Source organism: Sturnira hondurensis, unplaced genomic scaffold (assembly GCF_014824575.4).
Source record: "Sturnira hondurensis isolate 20B ecotype Veracruz unplaced genomic scaffold, ASM1482457v3 Scaffold0004136, whole genome shotgun sequence".
Taxonomy (NCBI): domain Eukaryota; kingdom Metazoa; phylum Chordata; class Mammalia; order Chiroptera; family Phyllostomidae; genus Sturnira; species Sturnira hondurensis.
Genome location: NW_028076767.1, coordinates 13,318,849 through 13,346,734, shown reverse-complemented (window position 1 = coordinate 13,346,734; position 27,886 = coordinate 13,318,849). Strand labels below are relative to the sequence as shown.

At 42.0% G+C, this 27,886-nt stretch overlaps 1 protein-coding gene across 8 annotated transcripts in view; it reads left to right on the top strand.

Annotated features, from left to right (window-relative positions):
• MYO1B (myosin IB) overlaps positions 1-27,678 on the top strand; it is a 167,540-nt gene extending 139,862 nt beyond the window's left edge. For 2 of the 8 annotated variants that reach the window (XM_037043735.1, XM_037043732.1), the window contains 13 exons: positions 821-914; positions 1,980-2,129; positions 5,933-6,001; positions 7,857-7,943; positions 8,218-8,304; positions 10,074-10,160; positions 13,436-13,510; positions 16,020-16,154; positions 17,555-17,661; positions 20,376-20,508; positions 20,853-21,005; positions 22,447-22,574; positions 26,815-27,678. In XM_037043735.1, the coding sequence (XP_036899630.1) occupies positions 821-914; positions 1,980-2,129; positions 5,933-6,001; positions 7,857-7,943; positions 8,218-8,304; positions 10,074-10,160; positions 13,436-13,510; positions 16,020-16,154; positions 17,555-17,661; positions 20,376-20,508; positions 20,853-21,005; positions 22,447-22,574; positions 26,815-26,938 (1,429 nt within the window). In that variant the 3' untranslated portion in view covers positions 26,939-27,678. The remainder of the gene's footprint in view (positions 1-820; positions 915-1,979; positions 2,130-5,932; positions 6,002-7,856; positions 7,944-8,217; positions 8,305-10,073; positions 10,161-13,435; positions 13,511-16,019; positions 16,155-17,554; positions 17,662-20,375; positions 20,509-20,852; positions 21,006-22,446; positions 22,575-26,814) is intronic. The other 6 variants (XM_037043737.1, XM_037043738.1, XM_037043734.1 and 3 more) reach the window with 3 other exon arrangements.
• The last annotated feature ends 208 nt before the right edge of the window (positions 27,679-27,886 follow it).

Below are 27,886 nucleotides of genomic sequence, written 5' to 3'. Positions count from 1 at the left end.
TTTATCCCTTTTCTGTGTGCTGTAGACACCCTACTGACTCCTCCAGGGAGGCCATCGAGCCAGGCCCAGGCAGGAACTTGGGGATTGTCATTTCTCTATACTAGTGTTAGACACTCACCCTATTTCAAGAAGATAAACTCCAACACAGGGTGTGATCTCTTCTGTGTAATTTAATACCCAAGTAATGTGGGATCTTGGTACTGATTCAGTTCTCACTACTAATTTCTAGGATATTTTGGTCAATGTGTACACACAAAACAGGTATTTGATTCCTGCATGGTCCCCAGGTCGGTGGGGTGGAGCTGAGTTTCAAAGACTGATGTTGAAACCAGGGTCCAGGACAGAGAGGCCAGAGCCAGGTGCAGGCCACTGGGGTCACCCTTAGCACCCTCTCTCAGGCTTTGTTCACACACTGATAGGCAGAAGCGGTGTTTAAAATGTCTTTAAGAATTAACTGAGTAAGTTCAGAATAGATCTGAGTTTCTCACACACACCCCTGTCCCATGTTGGTCCATTGTTATGGGTACATGTAGTACAAGTATTGCGTCTGCTAATGAAACCAAGAAATTGGCTTTGATACCACTTTCTCTTAAAAGGTAGAGTTCTGAACCCAAATTTGCTTTTTTTAGCATTTACTGGATTTGGTTTGATTTGTGGAACTCTGTCTTAATTATTTGATAGGAGGATGCCTACTAAAAGAGCAATATTCTTGGAAATGAAATGAATTTTTTGTACCACTAAGAATCTGATGTCATGATTTAAGATAAGATAAACTAATTTTCTAACTCAGAAAACTCATTGTTTTTACTGGTTTTTGTAGGGCTGGCGTGGAGGTTCTGTTTAATGAGTTAGAGATTCCTGTGGAAGAGTATTCCTTTGGTAGATCAAAGATATTCATCCGGAACCCAAGAACAGTACGTAATCAAAACCTTTACACTCTCAACTTATATTATAATCACATAGGCAAGTTATTAGAGGATGTTTAACTTTAGAACTTTACCCAAAATGCTTCTAGGAATGCCACAATCTCGAATTCATTCGTAAATGTCCAAGAGAATGGACAAGTAAGAGGTCATGGAAGAATGTATCTTTTTGATGAAATGTCAGTCTTTGATCCAGTAGGTTGTACAGAAAGAAATCATGAAGAAAGTTTATAAAACAACAAAAATATCTCTAATTCATAGGAATTGGCAGTAAACTCAGTCTATATTTGTAATATCTGAATGATATAATAATTTAAGGCCATACAACCCTGTTGTTTAGAAGTACATGAAGAAACTCAAATTCAAATTTTTTGAAGTTAAAAAGAACACTTAAAAGTTCTATTTACCTGGCTGGTGTAGCTCAGTGGATTGGCCGTGGGCCTGCACACCACACGATCGAGGTTCGATTCCCAGTCAGGGCACATGCCTGGGTTGGAGGCCAGTTCCCAGCAGGGGACTCATGAGAGGCAACCATACATTGATATTTTTCTTCTTTTCTCCTTCCCTTCCTCTCTAAAGATAAAATAAATAAAATCTTTTAAAAAGGGGGGGGAGTTTGTTTTAAAAAAAAGTTCTATTTAGTAGAATTCCAATGGAGTTTTTTTAATAAATGAACAGACTAGAATGAAATATAATTGGTAATTTGGAAATTTAGAGAAAACTTGGAAAGTGTTTAAATTGTTTCAGAGAAACTTTTCCCCCCACTAATAATAGCATCCTCATTGGTCGTGTGATGATAAACCTAAGCTGAGTTCGGCCCTTCTCTGATTTGTCAAAATGCTGACTCACCAGACTCTAAGTTGTGAATTTTGCATGAATTCATCCAAATAGTTTCATATGGGCTATTATCCGTGTTATAGATAATAAGGACAGTTGTTCATATTGTTTCTTAATGTGGCTGACTCCAGCATCATGATGTCTTACCTCCTGAGACATTCTTATATGCCATGAGTATTTGGTGGATTTTTTTATAAACCCATCTTTTTTTTTTTTTAGTTATTCAAATTAGAAGACCTGAGGAAGCAAAGGCTTGAGGACCTGGCCACTCTCATTCAGAAGATCTACCGGGGGTGGAAGTGCCGCACACACTTCCTGCTGATGAGAAAAAGCCAAATCGTGATTGCTGCCTGGTACAGGAGATACGCAGTAAGTCCCCTGCGCTGCTCACCTGTAGTAGCAGTGCTCGCGATGATTCGTTGGGCACTTACTGTGTATGTATATATACTGTGTATGTATATATACTTACTGTGTAAGTATATATTTTTATATACTTCATTCTTCCAACAACCGGGTGAAATGAGTGCTCTTATGGATCCTTTTTAAAGATGAGAAGACCAAGGCATGAGCCCACAGTTACACAGCAACTAAGTGGCAGAGATGGGGTTTCAATGCACTTCATCTTCAGAGCTCAAGTTCAGTGTATCACACTGATGCCTTCCACCGATGCAGGTGCAGTGAGAAGTCAGCATCTTGAATTTAGTCATCAGATGAAAAGAGGCCAGGTCCCCTAACCTTTCGACAGTGTGGTAGTTTTTCAAAATAATGGCTTGTTCTCTATTTATTGTAGCAACACTGAAAATGGCTTTAATTTCAGAAAGCTAAGGCCACGTTGTAGTAGAATTTGGCATTTGTTAAAAGGTTAGATTTCCTTGTCTTCAGATATTTTGCCCTGTTAACTGTGGGAAAAGACTGAATGATAAAGTAAGTCTTATTTGGAATTCCTTCTTATTTGGATTCCTTTTCTCATTTGATTATATTGCTAGATGCTTTGTTGGAGTTACACCACAGGTGTGAGGGCACCCTGAAGGGCTGTCTCTAGGCTAGCTTGAACTTGGGTTGCATCCTCAACAAAAGGAATCTTTCTACGTGCTTTCCCACTCTGTGCTTTTTCACTGGAGGATAAGTTGGGGAATGAATGAAATTTGCAGTTAAATCTCCTTTAGGGTTATCCTTCCTCTTTTTCAGCCATAGAGAAATTTTGGTATAAGGCAGTGTATAAGCAGGACATAATTTACGTTGACCTATGCTCCTGTAATACATTTTAGTATATTATTTCCCAGTTTCTTAAATTAATGAGCTTCTTAAATGATGGAGCAAACGAAAATTTACTTGAGCTTTTAAAAATGTGTCTTTAAAATTGCTTCCTCTAAAAGAGGTAAAAGAGTATAACCAACAATACAAGTGTTAGGGTATGAACCTATCTGGCCATGTTAGTGATAGATTCATTCATACGTATTCTGCAAAGGCACAGAGGACCATTGTCACCGCAAGTGGCTGCATGTGGCAGTGGCACCTGGCTTTCCTGCAGGTTCATGACACTCTGTTTTCTGTTTACCTGAGAAAGGGAGACCAATAAGTAACCAGGCTTCAAGGAACTCTTTTTATCATTTCTTATTTTGAGATTATGAAGAACACCCAATGTGGAAGCGTACTGAATTCATCTGTCTTGAATTCTGCAGTCACTTTGAAACACTTAATTCCGCAGGCTCTGGGCATAGCAAGGTGAACAAGACAGCCTAATTTCTGACCTGCCATGGTTTATATTTAGTGAGGGACAGATGCATTTAAGTAAACAAATAATTTCAGTGATTACAAATTGTGGTAAGATTGCTAAGAAGGAAATAGGAAACTAAGATAAAGAATAATGGGTATCCAGGATATAACTGTAGGTAGGATAGGTCAAGGATGACCTGCTGAAAGGGGCCATTTCATCTGAAGGATGAGAAAAAACAGCCAAAGCAAAGAACCAAGAATAGCAAGTGCTGTTTGCATATACAGCTTTTGTATCTCTGGCCGGGGCGGCGGGGGGTGGGNTAGGTCAAGGATGACCTGCTGAAAGGGGCCATTTCATCTGAAGGATGAGAAAAAACAGCCAAAGCAAAGAACCAAAAATAGCAAGTGCTGTTTGCATATACAGCTTTTGTATCTCTGGCTGGGGCGGCGGGGGGTGGGAGTAGGGGGGGGTGGGGAGGTGGGGTGGTCACCATATGTATCATTAATTCATGATGGTGAGAGTTACAAGCAATATTGATTTGTAGAATGAAAAATAGTAGCTCAATTTTTAGAGAAAGTGCTAATTCTGCTGTAGTGCTATATCTGTTTCAGAATTTGAACTAAATGCCCCAACCAGTTAACTACCATGTTATCTAAGCCAGTGAGCGACTTCATATTTTCCCTCAGCCAGATAACTCAAAGATGTCCTAAAAGCCCGTTTTCAGTTACTGATTCTTTTAAAATCCATATTTGGTGATATTTCATAGTTCCTTGAAGTTCCATGATTTTTAAAGTGAGATAAAATTATTTTCAAGCCATTTAGGAATTTAAAAAAAAACATGGGAGTACCAAACGGATGTTGGAAGTGATAGTGGGGTGTTATAGGTATAATTTGTCCTACAGCCGTGGAATATTGTTCAGGGAGGAGTCCTAGAGATGTTCCAGCTCCTTATTTGACAGATGAGACTGAGGTCCATAGAAGGTAGTGACTTGTTCAGGGTTCTCTCCCACTTCTCTCTGGCATCCTCTTTTGTTCTGTGTGTTGATAGTATCACCCCCCAGGATCTCTGCTGTGTCACAGTGTAGCTTAGAGTCCCTTCCCCCTCAGGGAGAGGGAGCTGAGCTGTCTAGCATTTCCAAAGTGAAGGAGTCACAGCATGACTTCAGTGTGTTGAAAGCTGTGAGATTTCATGGCACATGCCGGTGTTCCCATGAGTGTTCTACACTGTACAGTAAGAACTCACCTTTCTTGAGATGCATTCCATCAGCTTCCACTCTTCTGAGGCATCAGCCCTAGAAGTTAGAAAGGCCTCTGGGCACTGAGTTTGCTGAAACAGTGCTTGGCCTGGAGCCTTTCCCTTCCCCACCTAGAAGTAACCCCCAGGCATCGGAGCCTGGCTGTGTCTCTCCCAGGACACCACACTTTTCGCTGCTGCCTTGAGTCCACTGCAAGTCCTTGAATGCAGGGGTGGGGTCAGATTCATGTTTATATCCTCATGGTTCTGTTAAAGGGCTTTATACAGAGTAGAAGCTAATCAATGAAGTTGAGTCGATTCATAGACATTTACTTAAATTTGCTAGTTGGTTTCCCAGCTCGAGGCAGAGTGAAAGCAGAAAACCTAAAAGGAGCCAGGGATGTTTGCACAAGCAGATGCAGAAACTCACTGTGTTCATTCAGTGTGCATTGATGGAGCTTCGGCTGTGTATTATTGGACCTGTTATTATGTAACAGAAAAAAGAGATGTTAATGATGGTGGGTTCTGAGCCATTTAGAAGTTATTTAATTACACTTAGCATCCTTAAAGCATGCTTTGGATTAACCACACAGGCACACCGCAGGGGTATTGCAGGGTTGGTTCCAAACTGCCACAGTGAAGCCAATATTGCAGTAAAGTGAGTTGGTTTTCCAGGGCATATAAAGTTATGCTTATGCTACACTATAGTCTATTAATAATGCAATGGCATTATGTCTAAAAAAATGTATATACCTTGATTAGGAAATGCTTCATTGCTGAAACATGCTGCCCATCATCTGAGCCTTCAGCTAGTCCTGCTCTTTTTGCTGGTGGAGGGTCTTGCCTCCTTGTTGATGAAAATGCAGTATCTGTGAAGAGCATTTAAACAAAGTGCAATGGAACAAGGTTGTGAATGTGATGATTTCGGATTGTTTGATATTTTGGTGTCTTTCCATACTGCTTTCTGGGAGGAATAGGGGTGATCAAGCATTAATTGCACTAAGTGAGCAAAATACTCTTTCCCAATCCTTGCAGAATATAGGGTGGGCAAAAGTAGATTTACAGTTGCAATGCAAATAAATAATACAACAATTCATCAACAATAATACAAGAACAGACTGTGTTTCTGTACTCACAACTGTAAACCTACTTTTGCCTGCCCTTGCATGTGTTTCCGATGTGTACATAGAACTGCTAACATCTTCCTCTTTCATCCCACAGCAACAGAAGAGGTATCGACAGATAAAGAGTTCTGCTTTGGTGATTCAGTCCTACATCCGGGGGTGGAAGGTGAGTTTACTAGACGAGCCTTATTTATTCGGGGTTTTCGGGTTCTTCACAAAGGACGATGTCTTTAGGTTCCCCCTGCAGCGAGGACCTTCTGGTTTCCTGCCTACTCTGTAAACAGTCTCAGGTGGGAAGAATAAATATTGTGGACCATGTCTTGGCTGCTTCCTTCTAACCGACTTTCTTTTTAAGAGCTTTGTTCTCTGAGCAGGAAGTCCTTGAAATAATTCTGTACATGATTCCAGTATCCTCTTGCCCAGTGTGTGAGGGAAGGTGTGGTCCAGACGACTGACTCACACTGTTGCCCCCACACCTGTGAGCTGGGCCAGCCCTCAGCTCTCCCGGCCCAGCACCTCCTCTCACTTCCTGGTAACCATCTTTCAGGCTGCGCCATAAGGTGAACAGTTCCTGGGCCCTGGCCATTCTAGTGCAGTGTCACAGTGGGTTACGTGCAGGTCCTTTCTGCCAACGCTTGGTTTGGTGGTCAGCAAACTACAGCCCATGGGCCAGATTTAATCTACCTTTTGTTTTCAAGGCTAAGAATGATTGGTTTTTTATACTTTTTAAGCATTGTTAAGCAAGGCATGTAAAAATTATATGAATACAGATTTCAATAAATGTGTGCATATATGAAATACAAAGTTCATGCACGTAAAGTTTTATTGCTGCACAGCCACACTCATTTATTTTACTACTTGTTGGTGGCCAGTTTAGCGCAGCAGCAGCAGAGTTGATGAGTTGTGACAGAGAACACGTGATCTGCAAAGCCAAAAATTCTTATTATCTGCCCCTGGCTGGTGTAGCTTAGTGTATTGAGCACGGGCCTGCGAACCAGACAACATGTGGTTCGATTCCCAGTCAGGGCACAAGCCTGGGTTGCAGGCCAGTTCCCAGCAGGGGGCTCACAAGAGGCAACCACACATTGATATTTCTCTCTCTCTCTCCTTCCCTTCCCCTCTAAAAAAAAATTCATATCATCTGACCTTTGGCAGAAAAAGTTTACTGACCCCTGTTCTGGGTCAATGACCATTGAGGGCCTGCTCTGACCACGGTTCTGTCGGGAGCTCTTGTGGAGTGGGCTGAATCCAGAGCTGCTCTGTTCGGAGGGTAGAGCCCTGGGCCAGGAGCTCAGTGCGATCGGTTGACCTTTGTCTAGGGCCATGGGCAGCCCGAGGGCCTGGTAGTCATCCCCCAGCAAATGCCAAAATACTAATCCGAGCATGTGGTGTAAGTGTGGTTGCTGCCTGCAGAAGCTTCTTTGACCTAATTACTGAGTCCTGGGTCTGGGTCCTCAGTCCAGTGACTTCAGAGGCAGGTCCCAGAGTTCACCTCCAAACCGGGTGTTCTCCTGGCCTCCCCACAATCACTTGTCCAGCCGTGACTCAAAAGAAGCCACTGGTTGTGGACTCATGAGAATTTTATTTGAGCAAATTTTCAAATATCTCTTGAATTAAAAATACAGCTACAGTTATATCCTGAGCCAACAATAATAAAAGTGATCAAACAGATTTGGGTGATTATCGGAGACCCTCCAGTCTCATTCTGAGAACTGCTCCTTCTCTCTGGTGTGCAGCGGCTTCTATCGCTGTGGTCAGGTTTTCCTCTCTCAGATATCAGGCCGTGGAGGTTGCTGTCCCAGTGTGGGAGGGGGCTGCTCTGCCGGGCTTGTTTCCCCTTTCCACCTTCACGGAATCCGTTTTGGGCTAATAAGTAACTTCTCTTTTCCTATCTCTAAGATATGATTTTTTTACTTGAGAATGCATATCATGACTCTCGGTTCAGGTATTTTTTTTTCAAATCACTATAGATTCCACTTTTTTGGTTAACTTCATCTTTTGGGGGTGATTCTGTACCTTAGGCCCGAAAAATCCTGCGGGAGCTGAAGCACCAAAAGCGCTGTGAGGAAGCGGCCACCACCATTGCCGCGTACTGGCACGGGACCCAGGTAGGCCAGAGACGGCACCCAGGAAGGCAGGGGGCTGCAAGGAGCACGGGAAACGAGGGACCCTCTCTTGGGGGCAGAAAATGTTTCACTGGCTTACGCTACTGAGCACGCATTTGCCTCTTGCTCTCTCCGACATTTTGGTGTGGGTGGTGGCACACGCTTTCGTGTTTACTATTTGATGGTGAGCGGTGTCTCTCTTCTTTCTCCATTGAAAAGCAGCAGTAACCTTCCCTGCCTTAAACTCTTCCGTAACTCCTTTTCAAATGCATCACAGGCGCGAAGGGAACTGAGCCGGCTGAAGGAGGAGGCTAGGAATAAACATGCTATCGCAGTTATTTGGGCTTACTGGCTTGGATCTAAGGTACTTGATACGCACATCTCATCACTCCTTCCTGGAATCTGCAGTAACCCCTCCATAGTGCTAGCACACAAGGAAATGAATGACTGCACTTAACAGTGGCTCTCGGCGGTGCATGTCCTAACAGCTGGATTTAATAAACCCGGAGATGTCAGTGGCGTTAGTGCACGGTAGGAAGCTTCAGCATGAACAGGCAAAAAAGACTAATAGCTTGCTAATGAGGTAGTATAGTTACTGTCTTTTAAAAAAATTCTCAAAGAGCATGCATGTTTTAGTTTTTCCTTTTTTCCTTTTTCCCTCTGCCCTGACATGTACCGATGGACATTTTCTAGAGGTGTTTGGGGGTGGGGCGCATGTTGGGAATGTGCAGATTTGGGGCCCCGTGGGTCTTCTGCAACCGTGGATGACAGAAACAGTTTGAACGCATGCCTTAAAAAATATTAATCCGTAAATGAAACAGTTTTTTTAGGCTCACCATGACAGCTATTGATTATGATAAGCAAAATATTATATGTGGAAAGAATTGTCATCTGTGATTTAACAGAAAACTATGTTCATGCAAAGCCAGCTCTAAATGCCACTGAAGAATCCCAGGAATTTCAGCGTCAGCTGTTTGCTTCGCGGAAACAAAGGCCTCCTGAAATGCTCTCACTAATCCCCAGGCAGAGTCGTGGGCTCTGTGGACATTTCACATACCCCAAGGGACCCAGAGTTTCAGATGTTTTTGTTCCTTTGAAAACCAAAGGTCATCCCAGCTAAAAATGTGCATTCCAGTTATAAACACTTACCAACACAGTCCCAGGTTTTTGAGTCCACCTTGTCAGCATTATAAGCCCATCCTGTGAGAAAAATGAGAAAAGATAACATTTGTCTGTGTAAAGATCTTAATTTGCCAAAACGTCACCAGAGTTCATTTGTCTTTTTCTCGGAAAATTGGTGAAGAAGAAACGAGGCCCTTTGGCAGATAGGGGGACAGTGTCCCAGCAGAGACTCGGGGACACTTAGACAGTTAACCCTGGGATTTATGCACTGGTGAGCTCATTTCCAGTCTGTGCTACCATGTAATGGAAAAATCAATGCCTGATTATTCCTGTCTTCTAAAGTAGCATGCCTCAGATGAATCTTTCCCTAGGATTAATTTTGAAAGCTACAAGTTGTTTCATTTTTTTATCTCGCTTCAGTGTATTTCCCCATTTGGGGCCTTTGCTAATATTGAATTTTGATACATGCTACTTCCAAATTCCTAACTGGAAAGAATTCTGAGTTTTGTGTTTTTGTTTGAACTTCAGAGGAGTAACCTGTATTCCTTCCAGTTTTTGAAATGGTTGTTCACAAGGGATGTCTTTTTGTACATCCGAATGAATGAACTCAGGAATTCCTCTGTAGTCCCTCCCCGCCCCCCACCCACCCCCATCCCCCACCGCCTTGCTGGCAGCAAAGGGAAGTCTGCTGGAATTATTAGGAGCCACTCAGTTCCAAAGCTTTGATGAGGGAGGGAGGACAGGGTGGGAAAGGCAAAGGTTGGAAGCAAGGGGCAGAGGAGCACTCACACAGATTGCCCTTCTCTGGACCAGTCTCAGCACACTAAAAATACGAGGGACTGCACCAGCCTGCCACTGATGCTTTGGGTTTAAATGATTGTGCAATGCTCCTCTATCATTCTGAAATCCTTATTCGTAAATTGGCTCGTCTGTGTGGTGGGGTGTCTTTTTCTGGTCATTGTGCTGTCTGCATTGGGCTGTCTCTTTGATTCACCATCTAAAACATTCTAGGCTCGAAGGGAATTGAAACGCTTGAAGGAGGAGGCTAGGCGTAAGCATGCAGTTGCTGTCATTTGGGCTTACTGGCTTGGACTGAAGGTACTTCTTCCATCCCTCCTTTCTGCCCAGGGTGAACTCAATGAAGCCTAGCACCTACTAACCCTGAGGAAACAATTGGTTTTGCTTGCTGATGGTCTGCACAGTCTTTGACAATGGCATCTTGCCTAATTTTGTTTCTTTTTGAAAACAAACTGGTACACTAGTAATTTCTGATTTTATTGTGTATATTTCTTTAAATAATAGGTTTAAAGCAATAGCAAGGTAGCATATTTTATTAAAGACACTTTGTTATTCAAGTTCTGTTTTATGTTATCTTTAAGAGGATGCAGTGTTTTTTCATTCATGAGACAGAATGACAGTAGCTGAGCCAACAGCCGACCCACTGTCTGCAATGACCAGCCAGGGATGTCAGGCTTTTGTTTCCCTTTATCGACCTGTTCCCCTCTCCCGATGGCTGCTGGAGCAGAGCTTTCTTTAGACTGACCATCATTCTAATTGTTCAGCTGAGGAACCAGAGAGTTTTGCTTAAATGTGAACAGATTTTGATGAATAAGACCAGCAGGGGATCATTCAGGTTAAAGAGGACTGTACATTCACATGGCTTCTCATTTATTTCAAAGTGGTGCTTGTGACTTTAGGTAAGGATGCGCATAGTTAATAGGAGTGAGCTCTGGCAGAAAACCTTTAGACTTAAGGATTTTGTCTCCCTAATATTCAACAACTCATCACTGCAGGGAGCCATCCACACCCTCTTTGGGGGCATAATTAGCTCTCTTTTTAACCTTATTCCTCTTAGTTACTTTTAATTTAATATTATAACAACTTCTATTTTTCTACATACTCAAATGTTATCCAGACCTTGGATAAGAACAGCATCCATAAACTCTGCTTTGAGTGATTGAAAAATCTCTATCAAGTGATTTTTAAAGTAAATAAGTAACTTAAACATGAATTTAAGATGTGCTATTTCAAGAGTTCTGAACAAATTCTATAGCTACGTCTTAAAAAACCAAACTAAGGACTTTTTCTGCATTTTATTCACATGTTCTAATTTGCATTCTAATTTTCATAAGGAAAGGAACAAATAGCATTAGTCAGGACTTTTACTGTGTATTGATTTCTACCAGCAACATCATATTTCTCTTCAGTTTTCTGGATTTAACTAACCACATATGATTTCAAAAATACTTTCATGTTAGGAGTAAGTGCCAGCAACCTAGAAACCAATCTCAGTTTGCAGGTGAATGCTGTTTTAGCTGAAGTCAACTGGGCTCACTGGACATAACTGCCTTTTTAAAAGTATTTTTTTAGTTTCCCACAGAAGTATTTTAATGTTACTATTATTATACAGTTGAGTTTCTTTGAGGTCCCAGAGTATAATAATTTTATACTTTTCACTGTAAAGAATTATGTTGATAATGAGCCATGGTCTTGCCCTTTTGAATGACTTGATTCTCGTGGAACTTATCAGAAAGTTCAGTGGACCCTTTTCGGACCCCCGGGGCCCACGAGTGGAGCCTGTTCTGTATGTCGGCGTGGTGTCACCAGGCTCTTCCTGTGGGTAGCTGTTAATTTCAGGAGAAAGGGCCTGTCCTGTGAACATGGAAAAGCAGGTTGCAGTAAGCTCAGTTACAGTGAGGTCTAGTGTGTTTCTAAGGATATGTATTCATCAAAACTCATTCTCACTTTAAATTCTCTGCTTTTCTATGCTGTTACAATAGCAGGAGCCAATTAATAGGTGCCATTTTTCTTGTCCTTGTCCCTTCTAACCTTGTAAGTTTGAGATTTGAAATGATTATGCATCTAATAACTCCATGGCTAAAGGAGAAGTGGTAATCAGTAACATAGAATACAAATAAAAGGAAGGGCTGCTTGTATGGTGTGTGGGAAAATGCATAAACCTCAATAATTTGCCAGTGTAGAGAATGGATCTAGCGCTCACGCGCCCAGGGGGACCAGGCAGGTCACGTGGGTGAGAGAAGTAGCAGAGGGAAGGTGGATTAGAACAGTGGGGCCGCATGCAGTTTGGAGTTTGCATTTCTAGTCTCCTCCGCCCTTGGTATACAGGGATTGGGCTCCCTGTTGCTNGCTAAAGGAGAAGTGGTAATCAGTAACATAGAATACAAATAAAAGGAAGGGCTGCTTGTATGGTGTGTGGGAAAATGCATAAACCTCAATAATTTGCCAGTGTAGAGAATGGATCTAGCGCTCACGCGCCCAGGGGGACCAGGCAGGTCACGTGGGTGAGAGAAGTAGCAGAGGGAAGGTGGATTAGAACAGTGGGGCCACATGCAGTTTGGAGTTTGCATTTCTAGTCTCCTCCGCCCTTGGTATACAGGGATTAGGCTCCCTGTTGCTAGATCTTAAAAAATGTTAAGAGAAACTTGCAATCTGAGTTTCTGTGTGAAGTTCTTTATTTAAAATATGCATATAAAATACTTTTCTCCAAACTGCATTTGGTTAGTAGGTTGCTAGTTTACCACCCCTAGCTAGTATAGGAATATTTTAAACATATGCAGTTAAACCCAGAAAACTGAAGACAAAAGAAAAAGGTACTTAATCTCTGAATTATTCAAGTAGGATAATATTTTGCTAAATTTGAACTCTCCTGTTTATAGCTGGATGGTAATAAATATTTTAAGTATTTTCCCCTCAATTTCAAATTTTAACTCTCATTCAACATTCTGCTCAGTTAGTTTGTTAGACATTCATGTACAATGTGAATACAACAGTGTAGCAGGAAAGAAATAGGTGAACTAAAGCTATAACACCGTGTCAAGTACAGTGACCATGTGCAGTAGCAAGATGGGTAGGAATAGGGGTGAGAGAGAAATCAGTGCACTTGGATGGAAGACAACGGTAGCTCAGATCTAATTAAGTCTAATTTTAGTAGCATTCAGTCCTCACTGTTCGGTGCTGAAGTCCTGTCTTCACAGGCAAGGCTTTTGGAAACTGCAATGTAGCCGTTCAGGCCTTTTAAGTGAAAATTGCCTTATGTCCTTTTTTTTGAAGTGTATTTTGAACTGACAAGTTTGCAGTGAAGTGTTTCTCACCGTAGTCATCAGGTTTCTGAAAAATTAGTTGAAAGAATTGAAAATATCAAAATGTGCTGGTAGTATCACTTCACATTTCTTGATGTCTTATTCTTTGATGTAAAACCCTCAGTCTCAGTATGGGTTTGGTTGTTTCCTGCATCCAGGGAGGCACTTAGGGGTGTTCGCATCCCCTCATTTTCATTTTTAGTGGAGGTGTGTCATCTGTGTGTGTGATCTGCGGGCCTCATGCTCACCCCCATGTTCTGCTTCTTCTTAAAGGTCCGCAGGGAGTACAGGAAATTCTTCAGAGCCAATGCTGGGAAGAAAATTTATGAGTTTACGATTCAGAGAATTGTAAGTTTGCATTTTATATGTGGCTTGTTAGCATTATTGGATTAATGAGTAACAGCACCAACGCGATAATGTGTGACTAATTTGACAGCAATTAAATCATAACTGTGATGCTGAGAGATTGTGACTTTTTTATCATCTCCCTTCAAATTCAGGCAGAATTGTATTAGAAAGAGTTATTTGTGGTCTATGTATAATTAATAAAATGTTCTTTTTTAAAAAGATTTTTATTTATTTATTTTTAGACAGAGGGGAAGGGAGGGAGAAAGAGAGGGAAACATCAATGTGTGGTTACCTCTCATGTGGGGTCCCCACTGGGGACCTGGCCCAAAACCCAGGCATGTGCCCTAACTGGGAATCGAACTGGCAACACTTTGGTTTGCAGCCCGTGCTCAATCCACTGAGCTATGCCAGCTAGGGCTGTTCTTTTTTTTAAAAATATTCTATTTATTTATATTTAGACAGGGGGAGGAAAGGAGAAAGAGTGGGAGAGAAACATCAACGTGTGGTTGCCTCTCATGTGTCCCCTAATGGGGACCTGGCCTGCACCCCAGGCATGTGCCCTGACTGGGAATCAAACCCACGACCCTTTGCTTCAAAGGCCCATGCTCAATCTGCTGAGCTACACCAGCCAGGGCTGTTCTTTTTTTTTTTTTTTTTTAATAAAATACTTTTATTGGACAGAGAGAACATAGTTTGGGGGACCATGAAGCAACTCTTGCCTGTCTTTTCTTTTTTTTAAATAATGTATTGTATTGATTATGCCATTACATTTGTCCCATTTCCCCCCTTCATTCCCCTCTACCTTGCATACCCCCCCACCCATATTCTCCCCCTTTAGTTCATGTCCATGTGTCATAAGTTCTTTAGCTTCTACATTGCCCATACTATTCTTGCCCTCCCCCTGTCTGTTTTCTCCCCACTGTCTCTGCTACTTATTCTTTGTACCCTCTCTCCCCTTCTCCTCCCATTCCCCTGTTGCTAACCCTCCATGTGATCTCCATTTCTGCGGTTCCACTCCTGATCTAGCTGTCCTCTTAGTTTGCTTTTGTTTTAGGTGTGGTTGTTAATAACTGTGAGTTTGCTATCCTTTCACTGTTCATCTTTTTTTATCTTCTTTTTCTTAGATAAGTTCCTTTCACATTTCATATAGTAAAGGCTTGGTGATGATGAACTCCTTGAACTTGACCTTATCTGAGAAGCACTTTATCTGCTCTTCCATTCTAAATGAAAACTTTGCTGGATAGAGCAATCTTGGATGTAGGTCCTTGCATTTCATGACTTGGAATACTTCTTTCCAGCCCCTTCTTGCCTGTAATATCTCTTTTGAGAAATCAGCTCACAGTCTTTTCTTAATAAGGGCACTGACCCCATCATGGAAGCTCTACCCTTATGACCTCATCTAAACTAAATGACCTCCAAAAGGCCCCATCGCCTAAAGCAGTCCCATTGGGGGTTAGCGTTTCAACAAGGGAGTTTGGGGAATACTGAGGTCTTGCCCCACTAAACTGCCATGGGCTGCCTCAGGGCAAGGCTGACAAATGAGTGAGTGGGGAGAAGGAGAGCAAGGCTGTGCCGGTCTGCCTGAATGAGCTCTAAAATCCCCGCAGCTGCCTTTCAGAGAAGTGTGTGTAGTGCTGAGTAGTGCCCACTCTGGAGGCAACTTGCTCTGCCTCTTAGATCTGTGACTGAGTGAGCCTCTTAGCTACTGTGAGCCTCTCACTGTCTGCGAAATGGGGATAATTGTACTAAGCTTGTGGAGTTGTCGTAAGGATTAAAATGGAATCATGATATAAAGCTCTCACAGTTAAGTATTTACGTACTGCGCAGGCAGTGCTGGCCAATAGGACTTTCTGGAATGATGAAAATGTTTTACGTCTTTGCGGTGCAGTAGAATAGACTACCACATAGGGCCCTTGAGCACTTGAAATGCATATGGCTGATGAACTGGACTTTTATTTTATTTAATTTTATAAATACTTAACATTTAGATTTAAATAGCCACACATGACTAGTACAGCTCTCTAGCATTAGCTGGTGTTAGTGTTCATATTAATATTAGTATTAGAGCCCTGGCTGGTATGTCTCAGTGGATGGACCACTGGCCTGCAAACCAAAGGGTCACCAGCTTGATTCCCAGTCAGGGCACATGCCTGGGTTGTGGGCCAGATCCCCCAGTACAGGGTGCACAAGACGCAACCACACATTGATGTCTCCCTCTCCTTCTTCCTCCCTTCCCCTCTGTCTAAAAATAATAAATAAAATCTTTATTAGAAAAGTGTTAGTATTAGTGTTCATGTTTTTCTTTGGTCTTAGCCATTTGGTGGAGTTCAGATTCCCACAACCAGTAAGTATAAGGAGTGGAATAGACTTTCCAGAGAAGTTACAAAGTCTTACAGACCAAAACTTACTAAATCCCGTTAAACACTGCTTTGTTTGCGTCTGGTTTATGGGAAATAATGAGTTTTCTGACATTTTACTTATCCTGTATTTTCTGTCAAATCCATTGCAGGTGCAAAAATACTTCTTAGAAATGAAAACTAAGATGCCATCCTTATCACCGATAGACAAGAATTGGCCCTCAAGACCTTACCTATTTTTGGATTCTACTCATAAAGAGCTAAAAAGGATTTTCCACTTGTGGAGGGTAAAAAAAAATGTCTTGCTCCATTTTTTGGAGCCTTATCATTTGTTCTGAATGTTTGAGAAGTATTATATAGAAGTGAGGTTTTATCACATTCTGCCTCTAGCCTGGAGGAGAATGATTTGAGGACTTGGGTATTTTTGAGTCACAGACTATACTTGGCTTTCTGTGAGAAATCCCAGGGCAGCCAGGGGTCCCTGGTTTCCTCTGGTTCGTGGTTGGGAAGGGGTGTGTGTGGCCGCATTGTCTTTCCCTTTCAGGTACCACTTGCTTGCAAGTACTTCAGATTTTGTTTTTTCACTCTATCTAAAGGAACGATAACTACATGAGATAGAAATGATAAAACTGGATCAGTTTCACATGATATAGTTAAATCCTGTAAATTATCAACATATGAACTCACTTTTATAATATTTCTTGACTACAGGCATACCTGTGAACAAACATTTGGATGGACTAGAACTTCAAAGTCCCCTCAAATACATAAAGAGCTTAAAAGCTTCCCTTTATCTGAAGTAAAGGGAAGCTGAAAGTCTGTTTGATGTTGCCTTCTGTTTTGGCTCACCTACTTGTGCATGAGAGTGTAACATGTAGTTTAGGTGTCGCCTGGTGTGGTGTCCATGGGGCACTTATATAGATGTTGACTTCATTTCAGTAACTCAGTTGATAAATGAAATCCTAAATTAAATATATATAGGTATCAGATATGAGAAGACCATTCGATCAAAAGGCCTGTATTGCGTAAAAGAATGATTGGTAGATACATCTTTTGGGAAACTTTCCTGTGCAGTGATGGGGGTTGTTCCTTACCAGAACCACATAGGAATCGAGTGACATCATCACTGAGTCCTGTAAAGATTGGTACAGCACAGCACGTGGAACTGGATTCGGAGTTCCGGTCCCTGACTTAGTGGGTCAGTTTGGAGAGATTCCCCAGCATGTCAGTGTGAGGTGCTTTGAGTCTGGCACAGAAAGCCTTTCAGAAACAGTGACAGGGCTGCACACGCATAGGGTACACGACATGTAGAAAGGATGAGTATTGCTTTGTGAAAATTCTGTGTCGGGTGACTGCGTGCATGTGTAAATGTGGCGGGTGTGTGCACTGGTTTGTGCTGTCTGGTGCTGTCCTCACTGTGAATCTATGTGGCGTGACAGCCTCAGGACCGAGGGGTGTCCCAGCTGACCTCCTGGTGAGAGGGAGCGGTGCTCCCAGGAGGCCCATGCTGGCAGGACCCTAAAAGCAGTAAAACCAACAGAGAGCAGGCACTTTTGGCCTTTTCAATGAATATTTCATACACATTTACTCTTGCTGCTATTAAATTGGCTATTATATATAAGAATGAGTGATGATTTATTTATATAAGCGATGTCTTACTTTTTCTTCTTTTTTTCCTGTCTCACAGTGTAAAAAATACAGGGACCAATTCACAGACCAGAAGAAACTTATTTATGAAGAGAAACTAGAGGCCAGTGAACTCTTCAAAGACAAGAAGGCTTTATATCCATCTAGGTATCATGGCTTTGCTTTATTCGTAAAAGTCAGTCTTTTCAAGTAGAGCTTGATTTCAGTAATACGTGAGAGATTTTTAACTTTAGGAATTATTTTGTGACCATTTAGATCTAAATACCATAAACACTTTGGGGCAATGGTTTTCATTGTTGGCTTATTCCATTGGCATTAGCTCGAACACTTCACTAAATAATTTGAAGTCACTTTAAAAAAGGACTTTATTGCCCTGGCTGGTGTAGCTCAGTGGATTGAGCACGGGCCTGCGAACCACACAATCACAGTTCGATTCCCAGTCAGGGCACATGCGTGGGTTGTAGGCCAGTTCCCAACAGGGGACTCACGAGAGGCAACCATACTTTGATATTTCTCTCGTTCTCTCCTTCCCTTCCCCTCTAAAGATAAATAAATAAAGTCCTTTTTTTTAAAAAAAAAGGACTTTATTTATGTATTTTTAGAGAGAGAGGAAGAGAGGGAGAAAGATAGAGAAAGAAATACCAATGTGTGAGAAAACCATTGATTGGTCGCCTCTCATATGCTCCCCCACCAGGACCAAACCCACAACCCAGGCACGTGCCCAGACTGGGAATAGAGCCAGTGACCTTTTGCTTCGCAGAACACCCAACCTACTTAAAATAAATTTAAATTGTAAATTCCTGTTAGTTTTCCATAGTTTTCTGAGACTGGCCCAACTCCTGTTGGCCATATACTGTAATCACTATTCCAGTCTTCCTACTTTACTTAATAAGCTGGGTCAGAACCTCATTTTTAAGATAAATGCAGAGTGAGCCAGCATTTCCATTTGCCAGTATTGCTCGAGCCCTGGTCTGTGGAGGCCTTTGGTCCGCTCACTCGCTGGGTGTCATGTTGGCAGCCTGTGCAGAAAGTCAGCTCCTTTCCCGCAGGCACCAAATCCTCCGTAGGAGAGGCAGTCCCAGTTACAAGTTTGCCAGGTCAAGTCCCTGGTAAAGGCTGTCCAAAGATTTTTATATCACCCAAGTTCATCATCTCCCCCACAGAATTCTTACCCCTTTTTCATCTGGGATTCATACAAAAAAAAGTAGATTGTACAATTTCAGGCCAAATTCATGACAACTTTTAGTTTCTTCCAAAGAATGGCCTGGAAATAAAAATGCATCATATGCTAAGTATATTCACGTTATTACATATGGTGTGTTTATATTCTCTGTCTTCAACATACATTTGAAACCTCTTCTTTTTAAAGGATTAGAAGAACATAAGCTGCCAGATTCATTGGGTTTAAATATTTTAAAAGACACAGCTTCCTTGGTCAGCTGATTTGGATGCTTGAGGCGGCATTTCAAACACAGTGTCTGAGCCTGAAGTCGCCCAATGTGCCTTCCCTGCGCACAGCATGTTACCACAGGAGATTTGTCTGTGTGCTTTCTCTGGAAACTGATTTTATTTAACATTTCCTTTATATATTTTTAACATGTAAAGTACCCTTCTTAACTAACATCCTCAGTGGATGACTATTCAGACACTGGAGGGAGAAAAATGCATTTTTGAAGAAATCAATTCAAAGGCTCTTCGCACTTTCTATTAAAAACACATTCGAATATGAACAACAACAAAAAATGTTAACACCAAGCCAAGTGTTTGGGGTGGGGCATTTATCAGTTTGGAGGGCCGGTGGCACACTCATCCTGCAGCCTCCCAAGAGGAGGAATTTACCATCCCACCACCGCGTGTGAGGCCCAGCCCCTGGGTGTCGGGGGCCCTTTCTGTCTTGGGAGCTGGGAAGCTCTGACCACCTACATGGATTTTTCTTACTCCCTTCCTCCACCCGCCACACAAGCATTTAAAGTTGTATTTGCAAGTTGCACATTGCTAGAACTTCACAACTCAAAATGAAGCTGCGGGGGTTTTTTGTTCTGTTTTTGTGCTTGTGTTGTGTGTGTGTGTGTGTCTTTGAAGAATCCTGAGAGTGCCCCTCCACCCAAACTCCACCCCAGATCTTTAGGACATTGCTATCTTAGTGCTGTGCTCACAATTATGCCTCTTGCAAGAAGTAGTTGGGAGGAAAACTGCTCTGATTCTAAATATTTACTAGGTCACATCTCTCCATTTAGAGGCATATCTTAGGAGGACTGGCCCAATTTTTCTTTCATGTGTTGCCTGTTGAGAGCTGGAATTCCATGATAATGCTGTCTGTGTTCTATAGTTTTCTTCTAAAGTAGTTGCCTTCCCCAGATGGCTTATTGATTTTCTTACTTTCTGCAAGAAAATGAAATTTTTCTTGGATCAGGTGATTGTAATGATTTGTATTCTTTGTTCCATTGCTACATATTGTTTAAGGCATTAGTAAGTCCTTTGTGGGCAGCTATTAACTTTGTATTAACAGATTGGAAGGAATTGCCTCTTCCTTCATGTGATACCCCGCACTTGGGTCCCAGCTGTCATTCATGGGTATGGTTTCTGTTTTGATTGTGCCATGTGATAAGATTTTGACCAAAGTCCTGCTTACCAAATGCTATGATCATATCAAAAATGTGTTTGAAATAGGTTTTACTTCTGTTTTCAACTTATATTTAGGACAGATGCAAGTATAATGTATAAAACACATAAAATAAATTTACTTTTTATGAAACTGTCAGACACTGAAATCAACGGACTTATCTTTTCCCAGTAGTACCTTTATCTGAAACTGTTTGTCACGTGAGGGTTTTATTCTTTGTTGTTGTTTTCTTTTTTAGTGTTGGCCAACCATTCCAAGGGGCTTACCTGGAAATCAGTAAGAACCCCAAGTATAAGAAACTCAAAGATGCCATTGAAGAAAAGATTATCATTGCCGAAGTTGTGAACAAAATTAACCGCGCAAATGGGAAGGTAAAACTGCTAACCCCGAAGACTTGTAAGAAGTGTTTATCAGTTGGGATCAGTCATCTTTAGTTTTCTGATTATTAAAACTTGTATTTCACATTCCCAGCAGAATTATTATGGAGGGAGTTATTTCTCCCCACCTTTAAGGATAGGAGGAATTTTACTTCTTTTCTGAAGTTTTTGTGAATTAGAATATATTACCTATGTTTAATGTGTTCTTGGTTTACATAGGTATGCAGCGTGGAATAAAATGTGTACTTCTGAAGATAACTAATGCATTAAATTCATGGGTGGTAGAGGGTAATTTTGATCATTGTTTTTTCATCTGTTTTGTTTTATTTTTGTTCTAGAGTACATCCCGGATTTTTCTCCTAACAAATAACAATCTCCTGCTTGCTGACCAGAAGTCTGGACAGATCAAGTCAGAGGTTCCCCTGGTGGATGTGACCAAAGTCTCAATGAGCTCCCAGAATGATGGCTTCTTCGCCATCCACCTCAAAGAGGTAGAAATTCAACTGCTGACTTGACTGAAAGGTTTCTGCATGTGTCCAGTCTCTCAGCCATTGATTTAAAATTTTCCAAAACTGAATAATCCTATTACTTGAAGATTACTGATTTGGAAACTTTGGCTATATTCCCACCTGTGCAAAGTCTCAGGCTTGGTTTTTCAATAACTGAGTAAGATGAATCACTTACTGACTTGTTCACTGGAGTTACGATTTCACTGAATAGCTCTTGTTTGCACTCACTGTGATGTGCATTATTTTGAGAATAAATGCATGGGAATATGAAGATGTTTTAAACTATGCTTTCTGCTGTGATTTCATCTATATACCAATTTAGTAAATGTCTGGGTAACCTTTAATTTTAGGGTTTTTAAGTACAGAATGCAGCTACAGTCAACTGCCTAATAATTTGGCCCTTAAGGTTTTTTTATGTTCTGTGCTTTAAACTTACCCAGTACCTCCTGCCTTGAATCTCTGGAGTTGGTCTCTCTAACTTTACAGTGACCTCGGCTGAGCTGTGTAACTTTCATGTGCCTACCTTATTTTTCTCCTCTTCAGTGTGGGGAGAATAATAGTACCTATTTCATAGTGTTATTATGAGGATTAAATGTAAAGTGCTTCACATAGTGCTTGTCACCTAGTAAACAGTTACTGAATAGACATGTCAGCAAATAGTAATCACATTCAGGGACACGTGTCTAGCGAATGGTGCACCTACCCAGCTGATGAAAAACTTAAGAAAATCCCATAAGCTAAGTTCAGCCTGTTTTCCCAACTGTGAATCTTAACCTAAAGGGAGCCTAATCAAATCCTGAGATGGTGATTCTGAACCTTGATCACACATTAAAATAATACGGATGCTCAGGCCACCTCCCCAGTTCAGCCAAATCAGTTTGTGGGAACAGGGCACGAGCATCCTGTTTTTCAAAAGCTGTCTAGGTGAGTCCCTTGCGCAGGCGAGGTTGAGAGCCGCTGCCTGGGATATTTATTGGAATTGTCATCATTCTTCTGTTTTTAACCAAATCACCGAGGAGTGTTTTAAGCAGCTCTTTCAGAATGAGTTGCAGGTTAGGGCAGTGCTTGTCGAACCTGAGTATCTAAACAGATCACCCAGGGATCTTGCTGGGAGTTCATCTTCAGTGGGCCTGTGGCGGGGCCTGCGGGCCTGCTTTTCTACCGAGCTCCGAGGTGATGCTAGTGGTGCTCCTGGTCCATTGAACACCGCTGGGTAGCCCGGGCTTAGGTAGCCTTACTAAAGTGCTCTGAGCAAGCTGGAGGAAATACTGCTTTTGTAATACTGTTTGTTTATTCGGAAGAGTGGACTCCAGTAGTTGATGTTTTAAAGAGACTGTAAATACTTTTTCAGCCAAGCCTGTAAACGTGTACCTCCTAAGCTGTCGTTACTTGTGATAGTCTGACTCTTGGCTTGTCCTCGCAGGGCTCTGAAGCAGCCAGTAAAGGAGACTTTCTCTTCAGCAGTGACCACCTGATTGAAATGGCCACCAAGCTCTATCGGACAACTCTCAGCCAAACCAAACAGAAGCTCAATATTGAAATTTCTGATGAGTATGTTCATGAATTACTTCAATATACCTTTTTACTTTTAGCTTTGTTGCTTTTTAGTGAAGCCATCTGATCGCATTAGTTTATACAACCACAGCTTATTAAGTACCAAGTATGTGTCTGTCCTTTGTTCTAGTTGATGTATGGGCAGTAAATATCCAAGGTTCTGCGTTCATGTACCTGACATCCTAGTGGAAAGGAAAAATAGGCACAAATAAAATAATAAATAGGTGACATGACTTTAGTTAGTGTGGCAAGTGCTGATGGAGAGGGGGAAATAGGCTAAAAGTCAGAGAGTGTTATTTTCAATGTGGAGGTCAGGAAGGTGTCTTTTTAGTGATATTGGTGTTGAGACTGGAATCTAGGGAGCAAACCAGGCAACACTCTGGGAGATGCCTTCTGGGGCAGGGAGGCAGCAGGTGCAAAGGCCCTGAGACAGGAGTCAACTTTGTGACAATGTCAAATGGTTGGAAAAGACCCTAGGGAGAGGTAGGGGCCTGGCTGTGTGGAGCTTGAAAGCTGAGGTGAGGATCTGAGATGTTACTGAGGATGATGGAAAGCCCTGGTAGGTTTTGAGCAAGGGTGTGCCACGACGTGACTTGGTGTTTTCAAAGATCGCTTTGGCTACAGTGTGGAAAGTAGCTGTAGGGAGGCAACAGTGGAAGCAGGGAAAAGTACGGGTTCTCTGAGCAGTCTGTGGTAAGAATGATGTGGCTTACGTGAGGGAATGAGTGGGAGCTGGTGAGAAGTAGTCAGATTCCAAATGTAGTTTGGAGGAAAACGAGAGGCCTTATGAACAGATTGGGTGTGAGTTTTGGGGCCTGAACCCAAAGGGTGATACCATTTACCGCAATAGTCTTGACACTGAGAAAAGAGACGTTTGCGGGTGACTGGGTAGGGTTGTGTTTGAGATGCCTTTATTGTCACGTATCGATAAGTAGTACTATAGAATGAGCATTCCATGTTGACAAGGGTTTAATAGTGCTAAGACTGCATACATTTGAGATTTGCATTGTTTCCTTTACATTATGGCTATGATTATAGAGACATTGTTTTCACGCATCCCCCCATTTATTCAATCTGTGAATATGAGGTCGTTTGAATGAATTCGAGTTACCATGTTGTTTGATACTTTGTTACTTTTCAACAAATTGTTTACTAGTTGCGTATGTACTTTTTTGCATTTATAGTAAAAATTTGCATAAGCAGATTGTTCAGGAAATGATTTTATTTTCCAGTTGAGATTTTGCAAGCCTGTTCTATTTTAACTTTTTTGAAAAGTCTTTCTAAATTCACATCCATTCCTACCCCTTGAAGTCAAACGTACTCTCCTTGATGTGTCAGGATTTACAGAACCTTAGTTCATTGTCTGTTCTAATGCTACAATAAGAATGGTGTTTAGATTGGGCGGGAGATTGGCCTTACGTGTACTCTGCATTGGAAATTGCAGTTTGGACTAAATAACTTTTCTCTTATTGAGTCTTTTCTCATGAAACAAAAACTATTAGGGAAAAAAGATAATAGCTAATTGGGTTCCAGTTAATTATAGTTTTAATCTGATAGAATGGGTTAGAGTTGAAATTTTTCGTAACTTGGGATGCCGGGCTCCTGTTTTGGTAGGACAGCCAAATCCCACTGTGGTGAGAGATTGTATGTGTTCCAGATGCAGAAGCTCCTCCGTAGAGGGATGACGAGGCCTCGTAGGTGGCCGGCTAGACGAGTCAGGGAGTGTTTACAGAGAAAATCAGACCAGCAACCAGGCCACAAAGGATGCTGCTTTTAAGCGTTTCCCAAACTGGTGTTCTGAGAACCCTGCCTTTGCAAGATGTTAATAATGAAGAAAATGTTCTCTGGTGCAGATGCACAATCTGTCTCGACCGTAGCCCTTCTCAGAGCCTCTGAAGCCTTGCTGCGAGCTCTGACTCTGACTCCCCTGAGGGGCTCCAGGGGAGAGCGTGTTCCTCAAAGGGAGTCAGCCGCAGAAGCCCTCCAGTGGCTCTCCCAGCTTGTGTTTGCGGCTCCTGCAGAACACTGATGGGGAAGGTTTGTCCCTGGGCTTCAGGCCCTGCCGTGTCCCAGAGATGGTGTGATGTTCTGGATGTGTAAGTGTGATGTGCTGTGTGGCCACGGGACGAAAACAACATTCAGTAGCATTACAGTAGCCCAAAACACCGTTCCTCCTCTGATTGGTAATTATTGGCTGGTCTCATAAAAATAAAACAGCTGACGCCGCCTTGGGCCGCAGCCGTGGGCCCTTGCCCAGGCATCGCGGACGCCACACGGCAATGTTCCCAAGTAGCCTCCGGTTTCGTAACCTGTGGGCATTCTAAAGCAGGGATTATATAATCGTTTGGAAAGCACCTTCACTTTAAACAAAATTGTATAAAGTCATGGGCAGGGGTGTTCATGATGTATGGTTTCCAGCCCTAAATGGCATCCGTCCATTTTATTGCCAGCTATACGTTCTAGCATAATGACCAGCATGTGGTTCAGTGCCCAGACCTTCCTCAATGGAGCCTTTTCAGAATCAGAAGTCAGTCTTCCAACAAAGCCAGTGTCCCTAGTCATTATGGATAAACTGCATGTCAGTTTACAGGGGCAGAGTCAAAGCCCTCTTTATCCCTTTGAAGGTTTTTAAGACGCACGCTTAGAGCGAGCGCTGAATTCATCGACTCAGCTGTCATTCCCAGTTCTTAAACTTCCAGACTGCTCAAACTAAATGGTTGTATTTTGAGGGCATCAAATAAGAGGTGTAGTATTTCTAAAAATATTGTTATTTCTAGCATGAATCATGAACATGGAATATGAGTGTGGAGATAGTTACATGCTAAAATTATTGGGAAAAGAACTCCCTATACATTTGTTACACTGCAAGTGGTCTTTGAACATTAAAATGTAAAAGTACTTAGTTTTTAAATGTGTGTATTTGTGTTAAGCAGGAGAGATGTTTCTTTCTGTGACACACATAGATAAAAGTGTACATGCCACATCTCAGAGAGGCAAATTTAGAACTATAGCTCTTTTCAGTGTTTTCAAGTTGAGAAAAAACAGCCCATTTAAAAGCTAAGAAGTGCTATCGCTTTAAAACAACTGGTGAATCAGAAGCTCATGTGTCGCATTTTACTTCAGTAGGCATTTGCCAAATGTGGGCTGCTTAAACCTTGAAACTGAGACTACTGTGTGCAGAGAAAGTCTGTTTCCATTTTTGCTGTTGCCATGGATGCAGCGAGCATGGGACGTCATGTGGTTGTTAGAGTAACTCATGTAATTATATTCCACTAAACCAGAGGAGGTTCCCTGAGAAATGTTCTGTAAACGTGGTGATGTTACCCTGATTCTGAGGGTGGGGAGAAAGGAGCACAGGTTTGGCTGTGGGAACCATGAGGTTCTGGTCCAGCGTGTTGCTCTCAAACATCCCCAGTGACGCCGTTTCAAGGGCAGGGACCTCATGTTACACATCTGGTGTCCCTCACAGCACCCAGTCTGGGGCAGTCAGTGGTGTGTGTGTGTAGGAAGGTGTGGACAGGCGCTTGACCCTTGATGACCTGCGAGAGGGAAGATGTGGACTGAACACTGTTTTCAGCGGTGTGCCCTGCACCACCGGTGGGACAGGAAGCGGCTTCCCGTGTGCACTGTGGACTGTTCAAAATTTTATCATTTAAATGTATTTTAAATGGGTGTTAGAAATGTAAGTGGCACATCAAACTTGTGATTTTATCAGTGTCATTCTGTAGGACACCACTGCTTTCAAGAATATATTTATTTAGGCTAGAAGTAACTGTTAGCATAATGTGAAGATATGACCAGAATTGTGTAGGGCATATGTGAATAACCAAAGTTTAGAAACCATGGTCTGTAGGCACCCCAAACCGTTTCTTTTTCTGAGACTCTTTATTTTATTTTCTCATTTTGTTGGTGATTTAATAGAACCCCTTCCCCAGTTTATATTTTTGCTCTGCAGAAATGGAGAAAAATGGAAAAATAGCATGTTGATCTTCCATTTGAAACATAGGAACAAGTATTCTTAGCCCTTCTTACCTGACAGGAATGTGGGGAGCTGATGAATTTCAGATGACTGAAGGCTAAATGATGACTGATGTGAAACACCTGATGGTGTGATCCGGGGACAGAGAAGTGCCCGGGCAGAGGGGCAGTACTCTGTGCACAACAAACAGAAGCTAGGTGGTGTGTAATCATCAGCTGTTCTGCGTGTACGTTCATTTGTCTTGCTCTTTTCTCCTAGGTTTCTGGTGCAATTCAGACAGGACAAAGTGTGTGTGAAGTTTATTCAGGGCAGCCAGAAAAATGGGAGTGTCCCAACGTGCAAACGAAAAAACAACCGTCTCCTGGAAGTCGCTGTTCCTTAACCGGTGCCTCGCTCCTCTCTGCCTTCATGGACTTGTTTCTTTGTAATAGTGCAATTTGGTTTGGTTTTGTTCTGTTTGGGATTCATTGTATGTTTGGGAATTGTCAAGGGCTAATCCCATTAGAGTCCCTTGGCAAAATAAAAATATTTGACTAACCAATTTTTATTATTGGAATAGTTTTAACCCTTGAAATGCACATTCTGTGCACAGTCCTGAGAAAGGATTGTAGACACTAACAGTGTCCATGCCATGTCATTACATGTTCTTTGTTTAGTCGTCATGTTAGCGCATGTACCCTAAATTAACATATTACTCACAAGTCATTAATACATCTAAGTGTAGGAAACAGTCTTAAAAGATAGTGCATTCACTCATCCAGTATTTATTGAATGCCTGCTCTGTGCTAGGCACTGTGCTAGACAGTATGAAAAGTTATTAGGATTTGTTTTGTAATTGTTTTTAAGGTCATGGCGTCTGGCTGGTTTGTGCTGCCTTTGCTAGGGCCAAGAGTTTGAGGGTGTCAAGACCAAAACAGTCACTGTTGTGATGGGCAGCGTGGTTAGGGACTCCGCAGTGTGGCTTTGACAACGTGGACTTCACAGAGGGCTGGTCCTTGGAAGTGGAAACACCCGCCTGGGTAAAATGCCTCCACGTGCCCATTTGAAAAGAGAAAGTTGACATCTGAACAGTACTTTTGACTTGTTTAGATCTCTTGTAATTCCTTAGAAAATGGAGTCATTCTTATTTTAGAAAAAAATGACAGAAACAGTCCAGTAAGATTATATTTTCTGTCTCTGATAAGCGTCATATACGATCCTGCATGTGCTAATATCTGCAGTGTTGTTTTCACACCAATCTGAGTGAAGATTTCCAACAGCTAATTCATTGGAGGCTGAAAGCCTTTCAGACTGGGGCAAACATTCTGTATGATGTGCAATAAACATCCAA